The following is a 14728-nucleotide window of genomic DNA, read 5'->3' as shown; positions in this document are numbered from 1 at the left end:
GGGCCTTATAGAACTTGAAAGCAACACAATTGGGCCTTAGAAAAGTTGAGAGCAATTCAATTGGGCCTTTAAATATCCCAAGTTTGTTACAGATATTGACGAGTGCTGATCGTGCTTCATACAAGGATTTGGATGCCTAGCTTAGACACTTTATTGCAGCAATAATTGCTTGATGAAGGTCGGCTTTTATTAACTGATATAATCTGGCAAGTTTAATTTGAATCAAGATGCATGTTAGGTCATATTTATACTTAATATATAGATTAATATAAGGGCATTATGGGTCACCATAGTATGTACTAATTTATTTTGGTTTTATTATCATGCAGCTAGCCATTAAACTCTGCTGTTAAACGAGCTACGTGGTTTATGTCGAAATTCAACCTGCGAGTGGAATTGTTGCCACTTGATTTTACAGAAGCAATGCTTCAGATCACATCTAACCTGACCAGCAGAGACATTATGTAATTCTGGGTTTGGAGATTATTTTTGGGTCTTGATTCAAATAATGGGTTTGGATCAGTGGAATCGCATATTGGAACCGCACAATAAATTTTTATGCAGATTTCAACCGCGACCGCATTTTACTACACTGTGTAATTCTGTAAGACCTTTTTTGATCAATAGATTACACCTACAGGTTTTCAAAAAAAGAAAAAGATTGCTGCATGTGTTATATAGTACTAACTGACAACAGAGAAAATTGGTGCAGTGCTATTCAAACAAGAGGCATCTTGTCAGAAAAAGAAGGGGGCCCAAACGTTGAAAGAATATAGCTACAAAAGAAGGATTAAAATCTACTATTATTCTTGTGCATGAACAGTGTTCCTGCTATTCCTGTTTTTTGAAATCCAGTCATTGAATTGTTTCGAGATGTGTGTACAAGAGAAAAAGGATAATAACAAAAGAAGAGCTAAGACTAAGAGGATGGAATAAAGGAAAGCAACACCAGTCGCCAGTGACCGATGCAGCTTGGATGGAAATAATAAGTATATTTATTTTAAAATAACACAACTTCGCCTTACTAAAATTTAGTCTCCAAATACATATTAATATAAAGAACAAGATGAACGGTTTGAATCAATTATTTAAACTTTGAATCCGATAATTTATAGTCTAATGTACAAAAATATCTATACATTACAATATATGATAGTCTTAATTACTCTCTCTCTCTATATATATATATACATTGTGATTGCTAATCTACTGACACAATATTCCCATTACATTGTTTATTTTGTGCTCACAAGCTACGACCAGAAGGAGGAGGTTGGAACATAATGTCAATCTCTTAATTCGATTTAAAACTCATGAATCAAATAACATTAGATTTCTTGGAGAGAATGTAGTCATTGCTGATGTCGTTTGCTATGAGGAGAGCATCCTTTGAGATACCAGTGAGGGCTCTAAGGCGGAAACCCACGCAGTAAAGGTTGTTGTGCCCCTTCCAGGCGTCGGGGTAGTTGCTTTTTGGCATGCCATCATCTCCAACCAATCCCGGATCGTCAGTCTTACATACAAAAACCACAATTGATCATTCAATTAAATAAAAGCTCTTTAGTTTTTCATGTTTTTTTATCAAAAATTTAAGAAACTTTCAAAATATGTGTGTTGATTTGAGTACCTCAAGCCATTGCCACATTGTGCTTCGATAACCTGTAGCGAAGATAATCGCATCGAAGTGAGGTGTCTTTCCATTAGAAAATGTCACTATGTTTCCTTCTATGCTTGTTAGAGACGGTAAAACCTGTACACAAGTGAATCTTAATCTGTATTAACAGTTTCTCTCATAAAGCAAGTATTTATATTTGAAATCTAATATTACTTGAATTTTTTTTTAATTATCTTAAATTTAAGAAAACTGATAACAGTACCCGCACTGTACCTATAGTGGGGACCACCGAAAATTAAATGTGAAAAAGTAACTTTTTGTAGGGATTGCAAAAAATCTACAATTTGATTTTTTTTTATTGAAGTATTAATACCTATGCATGGAAGTATTTATACATAAGTACGGAAGTATTTAAAGCTATGAGATGAACAATTATTTATTGTGCGGGTACTATATCACGAAGATAATAGTACCCGCAATACTGTATCCGCACTGTGCCCATGGGGGGACCACCGAAAATTAAATGCAGAAATGTAACTTCCTGTAGGAACTGCAAAATCTCTACAATTTTAATTTTTTTCTAAATTATTAATTAATACCTACACAATTTTTTTCTTTCAAATGAGATTCATGATGACATACCTTTAGACTCGTCATCGCGCAAGTATTTATAGCTCGCCGTACAAGTATTTATACCTATATTTGCAAGTATTTTTTACATATAACACTCAAAGTATTAATACCTATGTATTGAAAGTATTTATACGTATATACTGAATACATATAAGGTCAACTATTTATGTTAGAGAAAGACTGACGCGGAGATGATTGGAGAACTCGAAAAGTGATAATCATAACAAGTTATGCATCAAAGTATTAATATTTTTTTTTTAAGTGTTAATATCTTATCTTCTAAATATTTATAACTACGAAGGTATAAATATCTAAGTATTTTTTATATATGATACTGAAAGTATTAATATCTAAGTATTGAAAGTATTTATCAGTGTTGTAAAAAATGTCCGTGACGGCCGATTAATTGGTGACGGTGGCCAAACCGTCACGCATACCCTTAACGGAGGCATGTTTGTGGTTTTTTCCGATTAATCGGCCGTTTTACCGATTAATCAGTCGTTTTACTAATTAATCGGCCGATTATTCCCGTTTATTCCTATTTATTCCCGTTTATTCTAATTTCAGTAATTTTTTTTTCAACAAAACTTTTTTTTTGAATTCTATAAACCAGTGTTGTAAATTTTTTTTATATATGTTTTTTCATCTTACTTATTTTAAAATTGATTAATTCTTCTTCTATTTATTTATCATATATTTTTCTTACTAATTACTGATGTAATTTTTTCAATTAGTACGACATATTCATTTATGAAACTAAATTGTTATTATAAACTAAATTTAGTGATTTTATGTTGGAATGTTTCATTTCTTTCACATAATATGTTATTAGTATTTGAAAAAAGTTTAACTCTTGAATTTAATTTTTCATTAAATAAATGTGTTACTTAGTACTGACACATGTAAAGTGCTTTTGTTTAAAAAAAAATAAGTATAGTGCCATGTTATAATAATGAAATTAAGTTAAATTAAGTTTATTTGATAAGTTTAATGAGTTAAATAAATTATTTTTAATAAATTATGATATATATACATAAATTTAATAAAAACGTTAAATTGTCCGCATAATTCTGATTAATCGGCCGCATACCCATTAATCACTTGGTGGTACCCCGTCCGTCCGACGACCGCATACCGTTATTTACATCACTGGTATTTATATCTATACACTGAAGTATTTATTCTTATGAAGACAACTATTTTTGTTAGAGAAAAGTTGATGCAGGAGCGAGTGCGGGTATTGTAAAAGGAAAACTATATAATTAGTGGGGACCATAAAAAAATTGTGCTGCTGAAATTTTAGAATAATAATTAGTGAGAGCCATAATATATTATTCCTCTAAATGCGGATACTGTAGCACGGGTACTGTAGCGCAGGTACTGTGCGGGTACTCAAATAATTATTCTAAATTTAATTCAATGCATAGAGAAATTCACCTGAATTTCTCCGGTCTTGATCCTGTCATAAGCACCGACATCTATAACTGGTTGCAAACGGTTGTAAAATAACATGTAGAAGGGACCAAAATTAGGCCTTCTTAGATTGTACTTGGCAGTGTTGCCAAACCTGAGATAACAGAGAAAGAGAATAATCTGGTCTAGTATGGACATTGGCAGATAGTTCATCAGGTGCATGGCAAGAAAGGCGATCTCTTTAGTAAGGATATGGATCTGTTACATTCAAAAAATAGAAGAACGATCATGCCAGAGCTAGCCTTAAATTTGGAAAAAAAATAATGTAAAGATCACTCATTTCTCCTGGCTTCTGATCTATTTTATAACATATTACGTGAAATAAGAGATTATTGGATTCAAAATTAAATAACCAACTATTTTTGCATACATGTTCAGCTTGAGACAACAGCTCTTACCAGACGCATTATTTCTTACAGCTACAGGTTGTTTCACATCTCAAATAATTCTATAAAGTACAATTTCTGCTTGCTATTATTTTGGATATTAGTTTTGGGTAATTATTGGACTTCATTTATGTTAAACGAAGTGAACGCTAAAATATCAAATATGTTCTAGAAATTCTACAAATAGAACTAATCTGGGTGCAAATGAGCATTTTCAATTACAGTGTTACTTGGTTGGTTAATTATCATGATATTGAAGACCATGTTCTGAGTTCTGACAGTGTGGATTAGGAAAAGTAAATAATTGAATAAATAAAAAAGATTCTACCGGCTCAATCAAAGCATTGACCAGACTCCAAAAGAGAACAAGTTAGAGAAATTAAACATCAATCAGAGCAGTGAAACACAGTATTCAAAACACGTAATCTCCTTACCGGGCTGCGAACAACGACTGAAGTCTTTGCCCCTGCTTCAAACAGATCAATGGCTATCTCCATACCTGAATTACCCGATCCAACGACAAGCACATCATTCCCTTTAAATACAGACCCGTTCCGGTACTCACTCGAGTGGATCACCACCCCTTTAAAACTCTCCAGCCCGTTAATATCCGGCACCACCTTCGCATCATATTTCCCTGTCGCCACTACTAGGTAGCTCCCAACATACTCCTCCAAAATATCACCATTAATCCTGGCCTTTAAAATCCAGTGACCCGACTTGTTGTCATACTGAGCCGACTCCACCCGGCGCCCGAAACGGATCCGCAAACGGAACCGCTCTGCATAGGAGTCGAGGTAGGAGATGAAGTCGGATTTGGTCATGTAGGTCGGGGTGGTTTTGGAGTGTGGAAAGTGTGGGAGAGAGCAATATTTCTTGGCCACGTGCAAGCCGAGACGGTCGTATGACCTCTTGCGCCAGAGAGAGCCGATGCAATCGTCCCTCTCGAGGATCAGGCTAGGTATGGCTCGTTCGGCTAGGCAGGCTGCTACTGCCAGGCCTGCTGGGCCGGCCCCGACTATTAGCACTAGCTCCTCTTGTTGATGTTGGCACTCATTTCCTTTCTCTTCCATTTTTGTTTCACCTTTTTCTTTGTTTCTTAAGAAATTTATCCTTTCAAGCTCAATTAAGGTTAATTTAAAGGTTAGAGATGTGCAGGTAAAATAAATTGTGGATGATGCTACTAATAATTTTTATTTCATATTTTATTCAATAAATGAGTCGTTGGTAACCTAACAATAATATTGAATTAGTCTAAAAATACAACAAAATATAATGATGATGCAGACTCAACATAAATAGATTGATAGTGACATTTGTTCTACTATAAAAATAATACAACACCATACATAAACAAGAAAAAAAAAACGTTGCAAACATACAAAATTGTCCCAGACCTACCTTTATGAGTAGCATAAAAAAAAAAAAAAAAAAAAACCCGGATATGTTAGAAAGAAAGAAAAGAGGAAGATCAAAGATTTCAATTTTTGCCGCATCGCGAGTCTGCTTTATTCAGGCCGCATCATGATTCCCGATTCTCACTATTTTTCACTAGTGGAAAAACAGGAATCAGGATCGGCCTATCTGGATTGGCAATATAAAACAACTGATACTAATATCTATCTAGATTGGCAATATAAAACAACTGATACTAATATCTATCTGGATCAAAATCGATATGAAAAACTAATCAGATCGGGTTTTTTACTCAACCGATCCTAATTTGTGAACTATCAGGATCGGTAATTTATAAACACCGATTCTGATAATATCAGGATCCGTTCTAACACAAAACCGATCCTAATAGTTCAACTATTAGGATCCGTTGTTTAGAACAACTGATCCTGATAGTATCAGGATCAGTTTTTATAAACAACTGATCCTAATTAATGAACTATTAGGATCGGTTGTTTGTAAAAACCGATCTTGATAATATTGGATCGGTTTTTTTATGTCATAATATGTTTTAAGATTTCTTATTAAAATAATATATTAAAACAATTTATAAAATAATTTTTAAGATGTAATTTATTTTAAAATAATTTTTAAGAAAAATTAAACATCTGGATTGGTTCCTTGTTAACAACCGATCTTGATACTTATTTTAAATTTTTTTAAATGAATAAAAATACAAGATCGGTTCTTATTATAATAACCGATTCAGATAACTATCTGGATCGGTTGTTAACAAAGAACCGATCCAGATAGTTATCTGGATCGGTTATTATAATAAGAACCGATCTTGCATTTTTATTCATTTAAAAAAAATAAAAATAAGTATATGGATTGGTTGTATTTATATAACCGATCCAGATGTTTAATTTTTCTTAAAAAAATTCTTATAATTTTTTTAAAAATAAATTACATATTAAAAATTATTTTATAAATTGTTTTAATAAATTATTTTAATAAGAAATCTTAAATAAGATTACTTCTTAAAAATTATTTTGTAAATTATTTTATCTTAAAATTTATTTTAACATTATTTATAAATTATTTTAATAAATAACCTTATAAATATCTGATAAATTATTTCATAAAATTTATCTTATAAATTAGAATATAAAAAGGTAATAAATTATCTTAAAAATTATCTTATAAATTATTGTATCTTACAAATTATTTCTAAAAATAATTTTTTTTAATAAATTATCTTGTTAAACATGCATGACCATAGAACATCAATTCTTGTTGGGTGAGTTAATGAAAGAACAAAGACAAACGTCGTCCGTTGGTCGATCGAAACCGTTTAAATTAAATAGCAACGCATTTATTGTCTTGCATCCAATTTTGATCAAAATTTGTTTTTAGTAACCCATCCATCTAATTGACCGAAAATTGAAGCATCGTATGGCCATAAACACTTCGTGTTGGATCGAAGATCATACATAATAAAATTTCTAAACTTTTAGGTTGGTTACGTTCAATGTTCTCTCTTGATTATTTTAAAACAGATTTAGAATGATTTCACTGCAGATCGACTGTTAATTTCTCGTGTGAAAATGAACGGTCCGAAATATTTTCTAAATTTGAAGGGGCATATAATGATGGAATTAAGTCTATAAAAAATGACATGTAAAGTATTATTTGGCTATATAAGATGTTAAAAAAAATTGAATTTTTTTTATATGTATTGTTGTACATGCATTGTGTGATTAGTAAATACCAAACTTTCATACCGTCCGATAAGTGAAAAAACGGTTATGATTAGATAATTACCATTATGATCGGTTGTATAAAGAACCGATCCTAACGTATGCACAATTAGGATCGGTTGTTTAAAATAACCGATCCTAAAAATAATCAGAATCGATTATTTCAAAATAACCGATCCTGATAACTCCCTATATACCCTGCTTAGGGTTCTTATTTTCATTTCGCGTCTCTCATTTTCAACTTAGCATCTCTCTCTCTCCCTCTCAAATCCTTAGACCTCCGTCTCTCTCTCTGTCTCTCCCTCTCCTTCGTCTCCCTCTCTCTCTCTTTGTCTCCGTCTCTCCCTCTCAAAGCCGAGCCTTTTGCACCTCCGGCTCAATTGTGTTAGTTTTTAATTTTCTTTATTGTTTTAAAAATTAATTAATGGTGTTTGTATATTGTTTTACAGTCTTGAGGACATCTCGCTCAAGTTAAATTACATTCTAGCATAACAAATTTAAAATTATGAAATAATTCATGAGCAATTTTCATAGAAGTCAAATTTATGCCACAATTGATGCAGAAATAAATGTTCAAAGATTCTAACTAATGAGTAATTTATTGCACATTAAAAAATATTTTCAATTTTTTTCTTATTAAGATATTGAATTAATTTGCAACATATATATCTTCGTCTTTTAATATACATGTCATTATCGTTTTAAATTTTTGAAAATCAAACTGGCTTCTTGGAAGATCAACTCTTTTGGGTTATTATACATTGTAACAAAGTACGTATTATTATTATTATTATTATTTTTTTTTTTGTTATAACTAAAAAACAGAGAGAGGAGTTAGGATAAATTAATTATAATAAAGTAATAATTTATATTTCCATTACCTTTCATTAAATTCATCAAAATAAGGTGCATTCTAAATTCTTTTTTAATTTCTATACGTAATAATCGGCATTACTTGTTAATATTCTCATACGAAAATTTGCACTAAATATTGATTTTTAAAAGGCAATAATTATATATCTTGTTAAAGATTCTAGTTAAATAACTAAATAAATGAGAATTTGGTGCAAATGTTTTATTAATAAAAATGAAGATGAGAAACCATCATTGATCTATACGTCACATGTTCAAAATTCAGATGAAAGATCCTTTTTAATTATTTGAAAGTGGAAAGCTTGCCAGTTATTTTTATACTAAAGAAATAATTGAATAGTTATGTATGAAATCTTACCTCATAAAGAAAAAATGATATAAGAATTTGTTGTTATGATGACTCATCTTGACATCAACAGGGACACGTGGGGGTACATGTAGCAATTTAGTTAATTAAAATACAAAGTTCCTGTTTTCTGTTTACAATTATTTCTTAAAATTTTCCTTGATTCAATAGTTAAAAGTGTATCCATTGAGTAGCATTATTGTGACAGGTTGTTAGCCGTCCTTTGTTCCCTCCATTATTCCATGCTGTAATTTCCAACTATATAACAAAACAATACAAATAATTTGGGGCTCTATGATCAACTCAGGATGCACCAGTAAAGATGCCAACGAACTAATCCCTTTTTATTATTATTTTTTTTTGCTCTTCAACAATTCGTGACTGTTGCGCACCAATCAAATAATGTGAAGTGTGAACACTTTTTTTTTTTTTTGAAAGACTTGATAGTAGCAAGTGTGAACACTTGATGCCTGGAATCTGCCATAAATAATGCAGTACCTAGCTCTTCAGCAATTTGTGAGTCTTCTGAGTGGTTGAATAATTCATTTGTCGAATAAGAAAAAAAATAAAGCAACCTTCTTGATCAGCTCCCAAGTTTCTTCTCCTTATATCTAAATCTAATTGCGTATCAAATTTTCCCACTCTCTCATTCCTCATGTTACTCTTTTGACCTGTCAAACTCTGTTACTGATTTTGCAACGGGAGACACAAACCAAACAAACCCAGCAATGGAAGCACATATCCTCCTAGTCCCCTTCCCGGCACAAGGCCATATCCCTCCACTTCTCGACTTAGCGCACCTCCTCTCCCTCCGAAAACATTCTCTCACAATCGTTGTAACCCCATCAAATCTCCCTCTTCTCGCCCCTCTCCTCTCTAAGTCCCCTTCCATTCAAACCCTCTCCCTTCCCTTTCCTTCCAACCCTACCATTTCTCCTGGCATTGAGAACATCAAGGGACTGCCTCCTGCCAGCGTCCTTACTTTAATGCACACTGTTACCGGCCTCTATGATCCCCTTCTTGAATGGATTCAGTCCCAATCACATCATCCTGTCACAGCAATTATTTCAGATTTCTTTCATGGGTGGACGCAAACCTTAGCCGAGAAACTTGGCATCCCTCGAATCGTTTTTACTCCATCTGGTGTTCTCGGGACATCAGTTCTGCATTCTCTCTTCCGTCTAATGCCACAACGACCCGACCCGACTGATAATAAGTATGTTGTTTCGTTTCCGGGTATACCCAAAGCTCCATCGTATGAATGGAACAAGCTCTCCATGTTGTACAGGACCTATGTAGAGGGAGATGAGGTTAGTGAATCGGTGAAGCGAAATTTCTTGTTGAACTTAAAGAGCTGGGATATTATATCGAACACCTTTAAGGAACTTGAGGGGGCCTACATGGAAAATCCATTGGAGGATTTGGGGTATCAGCGGGTCTGGGCAGTGGGGCCCCTGGCACCAAGTGATGGAGTACAGGACCGTGGGGGGGCCAACACAGTCTCTTCTTTTGATGTGACGACGTGGCTTGACAAATGTCAAGAGGGATCGGTACTGTACATTTGTTTTGGCAGCCAGGCAATGGTCACATCACAGCTAGCGACCTCACTTGCTGCTGCACTGGAGAAAAGTGGGGTTCAATTTATATGGGTCGTGCTAGAAAGCACGGTTATACCTGAGGGCTTTGCGGAGAGGACGGCTCACAATCACAAAGGCATGATCATAAAGGGGTGGGCTCCCCAGGTGGCGATCCTGAGGCATGGGGCAGTGGGATGGTTCCTGACGCACTGCGGGTGGAACTCTATATCGGAATCTGTAGCAGCCGGAGTATCAATGCTGACGTGGCCAATGACTTCTGACCAGTACGTGAATGCAAAACTGCTGGTGGAGGAGGCGGGTGTGGCAATGAATGCATGGGAAGGTTTTGTGCCCCCACAAGAGGATGATGCATTGGCGACGGTCATGGCAGAAGCAATAATGGGGGAGAGAGGGAATGCCATCAGGGAGCGGTCGAGGGAGATGCAAATGACGGCAGCTGAGGCAGTGAGGGAAGGAGGAAGCTCTTCTAAGGATCTCGATGAGCTGGTGCATGAGCTATGGAAGCTGAAAGGAATGTGAGCTGAGGGGCACCAATGGTATTACGTTTTAGTGTTTGAGAAAAGGCCTGAATGAAATCTATAGAATTGAGCTGCCCTGGCGGTGTTTGATTATTTCATGTATGAGTGTTTCTGAAAATGCCTGAACGAAATTATGTTTTAGGTCAGTGACGTCGTCGACTTCCCATAGGGTCTGTTCAAAATCTTTGTGTACGCTTTTGTGTATGTATTGTACAAAATATTTGTCTACGTTTATAATTCTGTTTTAATTGAGAAACAACTCAAGCTGTCAAGCTTAATCATCTTTTTTTTTTTAAATAATTTTTTTTTTTATAATTTACTATTTTTTAGCTTGACTGCTACATTTTTTAGTGGCATAATGAATTACTTACTGACTGAGTAAGAAAGAGTGTCGTGGAAGGAGGTGGGGAGCAAGAATATTTTGGAGATTCAACGGAGTAAGAAGGATATTCTTAGATGGAGATGGAGAGCCGCAACAACAATGGAAATCTAACGGAGTAAGAAGAATAATTGTGGGTAGAGGAGAGACATAACTAGGCCTGCTAATGAGCAGTAACTCGCTCAAAACTCGACCCAGTTCATTCATTCTTTCATTAAAACCTGGCTCAGCTTGGCTCAACTTTGAAGAGTAAAGCCCGACTCGGCTCGCTTCATTAGACTCTTTAGGCTCGGCCCGTACTCAGCCCAAACTCGGCCCAAACTCAAAACTCAGCTCAAACTCAATAAATTGTAATATATTTCAAAGGCATGTACTAACATTAGCTTGTTGTACCAATTCGGTAACATAATTATTTTAAAATTTGGTCGAAAAGATATTTCGTTTAATTAACTGATGTTGATGTTCATGCTTGCTGAACCTTGTATCGAATAAATTTTTGAGCTAAATCTCTTGTAAAGTATAGGTATTAAATCATTTGGACTCTTTTCAAACATGAATTCCACAAACTTCTTTTTCATGCATAACTGCAGCAAATTTAATTGAGTTTTAAATGAAACAAAGGTAGATTTAAAGAAAAATAATTTCTATAATATTACAAATCAAAGTTTTCAGAGATGCCAAAAATCCAAAAATAACAAATAAGTTCAAATTATAACAGTAAACTAAACAACCTATAAATTTAAAAACAACAAATAACCAGAATTCAAAAACAACAAACAATCATGAATTAGAGACACAAAACCCTAAGGAATTAGAAATGAAATGTTAATTAAAATCCATGAGAATCAATGATGTTTGGTAGTCAAACTAGATAAGCTTGGTTTAAAATTTGGAGGTTACTCAATTGGCTACATTTATTTAACATACAAGATTTATGTTGTACGTCTAGTAAGGGGCAGATCAAGTTGAGAGGAATTGATCTCCATTTATATCTCATATAATTGTGCTTTAACTGTTGGGATAAACTCAGCAATACTGCATTGCTTTGTGCCAGTATGCAAAGGATTGAAGAGAGAAAAATATTTTTCTGAATAGAAACAACGCTTTATTTCCTTTCTCTCTTACTCCATTACATAGAGTTCTACAATATTTATAACAGTACAATGTTTCTAAAATAGACACCGGCCCACAACTCTCTAAATTAAGCACCCACTACACAACAGGCTAAAAATAACTAACCACTACGCTAACTAGTCCGAAAATAACTATGCTTAAAATAACCAATGCCCAAAATAACCCATGCAGCTTTTATGCCTGTAAAAACTGATTCGTACATGCTTTAATCAATTTTAATTAATTTTCAACACTCCCCCTTAATTCAAAATTGATTATATCAAGTTTGATTCTGAATTCTTCACACTTTTCTTTTGGCAATGCCTTCAGTAAAATATCAACCTTCTATTCTTCAGAACTTGCACGCTTGATCTCCATTTTGTTGCTACACAATTCTTCTTGCAATGCTTGATGCCATGTTTCATTTCCTACTGCTTCTTCAAAGATTGTGGATCTTTGCCTTCCACCTTCTGTATATGCCATGAAAAGCATGGATTGCTCTTGCCTTTCTTCTTCGCAGCTTGCTTTTTGTTCCTCCCTCTGTTTTCTGAAACAATCGGCTTGCACACAGCCATATCTGTTCTGCTGGAAGCACTGGACATCTTTTTGCCGTGCTGAAACTCAAACTCGCCAAATCTACAATGGCCACGTCCACCTCTGCCTTGAGAGGACTCCCCCTTTCTGTAGAACGTCTTTTCATCGTCTTTCTCCTTTGATCTAAACTTTGCTTCATGGGTCTGCAGTGATCCCATCAGTTCATGAAAGGAATAGGTTGAAACATCCTTTGATTCTTCAACTGTTGCCACCATGTGATCAAATTTCGGTGCTACGCTTCTCAACACCTTTTTCACCATAGTTTTCTCTAAGATGTTGTCTCCATGTGATTGTGACTCTTCACTAGAAAAAACTGCATTGATTCTTCTATTTTCATAAGCAACAAATCTCCGTGTAGGATTTGCCATTTGATAGCCACAACTCGAGAACTTTCCTGAAATGCCGTCTTCAAGGTTGTCAATGCTTCTTTAGCCATTGTTGCTGCTGCAATTCTTCAAGGTTGCACACCAATTGACTCTACCATCAATTGCAAATTGACTCTGCCTTCAATTGCTTGCCCACCGAACTTGGCTCTGATACCATTTTGTTGGGATAAACTTAGCAATACTGCACTGCTTTGTGCCAGTATGCAAAGGATTGAAGAGAGAAAAATATTTTTCTGAATAGAAACAACGCTTTATTTCCTTTCTCTCTTACTCCATTACATAGAGTTCTACAATATTTATAACAGTACAATGTTTCTAAAATAGACACCGGCCCACAACTCTCTAAATTAAGCACCCACTACACAACAGGCTAAAAATAACTAACCACTACGCTAACTAGTCCGAAAATAACTATGCTTAAAATAACCAATGCCCAAAATAACCCATGCAGCTTTTATGCCTGTAAAAACTGATTCGTACATGCTTTAATCAATTTTAATTAATTTTCAACATTTATATGGTATCTTTTCAAATGTGACAATGGAAGAGATGAATCAGGTATATATAGTGTAATAATTTTGTTGAGAAAGAGAGGGATGTGATGGAAATTAATCAATTAACACCAAATCATCACTTCTAATTATCTGAATTGGGCCCCAACGAAAATCTTCTTATTTTATTATTAGGCTTCAATGGAAACTATTCCACCCAATATAGTACATACTGTTGATTAACAACACAGCTAACTAAATGAAGAAAGGCAATCAGGTTTGCTCAGTCACCTTCCTCTCCAATTCACTTGTGAAACTGAAAGAAGACTTCAAGCCCGTTATAGCTTCATTCACAGTAACTGTTGTTGAGACCTGTTGTTAAGAGTATATGAAAAAACCTAAGTCAGAAACAAAATTTCACTTTGCTACCAATAAAACCTAAGTCGCAGAAAGTCGGGGATCATCAGCTAAAATTAGAAGTCAACAATTTAATTACCCTTTTCCTGAAGAGATCCTATCTGTTTCTCATGCTTTGCTGGTATTTCCAATAAAGATGCTCTCAATAGCTGCAATTAACAAATAAGTAATGATGTATTTGTGATGGGTATATGTCAAAATTTATCAGACCAGATTGTATATTCCTTTTGTTGATTAAAACCAATTAATCTCTCAGAAACAAAATTTCTCAGAAACCAATTATTTCTATATGATATAAGGCTAAGTGTTAGGTCCTACCTTTTCTGAAATGAACTGTTCTCGTTTTCTGTCAAGCATAATTCTCGTTTTCTGTCAAGCACAATTGAAACTAGCATTCAACTTTCTGTCAAGCACTGAAATACATCTCCAATGTTTGATAAATTTAATTAAATATCAATTTGCACCTCTTGGTGAAAACTTACTAGCTTCAACGAAAAATCACAGAAATATTCTTCAAAAAGGCAGTGTATGAACAACTGATTAATCGGGCTTCTATTGGATGCTACCTCATAACAACAGGAATTGATGCAAAATCTTTCTTCAACATAGATTAAGCATTACCTCTACTGCTCAATCATCAAAGGAAGAAAAATCCTACAATCAATACAACCGAATCAACTATTAAGCAATTAGCATAATAACACAGTTCATGTTTATATTAAAAAAAATCATTCGAGACCCTAAGAAACAC

General features: G+C 34.3%; 1 protein-coding gene and 1 pseudogene across 2 annotated transcripts; one reads left to right on the top strand and one right to left on the bottom strand.

Annotated features, from left to right (window-relative positions):
• Positions 1–1074: 1074 nt before the first annotated feature.
• On the bottom strand, positions 1075–5242 carry LOC144545135 (putative indole-3-pyruvate monooxygenase YUCCA11). The gene is made up of 4 exons (XM_078293720.1): positions 4542–5242; positions 3686–3919; positions 1628–1750; positions 1075–1513 (listed from the first exon to the last, which is right to left on the bottom strand). The coding sequence occupies exons 1-4, from the start codon at positions 5178–5180 to the stop codon at positions 1319–1321; spliced, it is 1191 nt and encodes a 396-aa protein (XP_078149846.1). The 5' UTR covers positions 5181–5242; the 3' UTR covers positions 1075–1318.
• A 3860-nt stretch (positions 5243–9102) lies between these two features.
• Positions 9103–10869, top strand: LOC144545122 (flavonol 3-O-glucosyltransferase UGT89B1 pseudogene; annotated as a pseudogene). The gene has a single exon (XR_013508390.1). The product of XR_013508390.1 is annotated as a flavonol 3-O-glucosyltransferase UGT89B1 pseudogene (transcript).
• Positions 10870–14728: the final 3859 nt, after the last annotated feature.

The sequence above is a fragment of the Carex rostrata genome, chromosome 27, assembly GCF_964058835.1.
Source record: "Carex rostrata chromosome 27, lpCarRost1.2, whole genome shotgun sequence".
NCBI lineage: Eukaryota > Viridiplantae > Streptophyta > Magnoliopsida > Poales > Cyperaceae > Carex > Carex rostrata.
Note: the sequence above shows the minus strand (reverse complement) of the source record. Positions and strands in the feature narration are given on the sequence as shown.

Bases quoted from the DNA above. Each gene is read 5' to 3' on its own strand.
- LOC144545135 (XM_078293720.1), bottom strand. From the start codon at position 5,180: ATGGAAGAGAAAGGAAATGAGTGCCAACATCAACAAGAGGAGCTAGTG. The intron at 3,920-4,541 runs GTAAGGAGATTA...TGAATGTAACAG, and splicing joins CAGTCGTTGTTCGCAGCCCG to ATCCATATCCTTACTAAAGA. The intron at 1,751-3,685 runs GTGAATTTCTCT...ACTTGTGTACAG, and splicing joins TCAAGACCGGAGAAATTCAG to GTTTTACCGTCTCTAACAAG.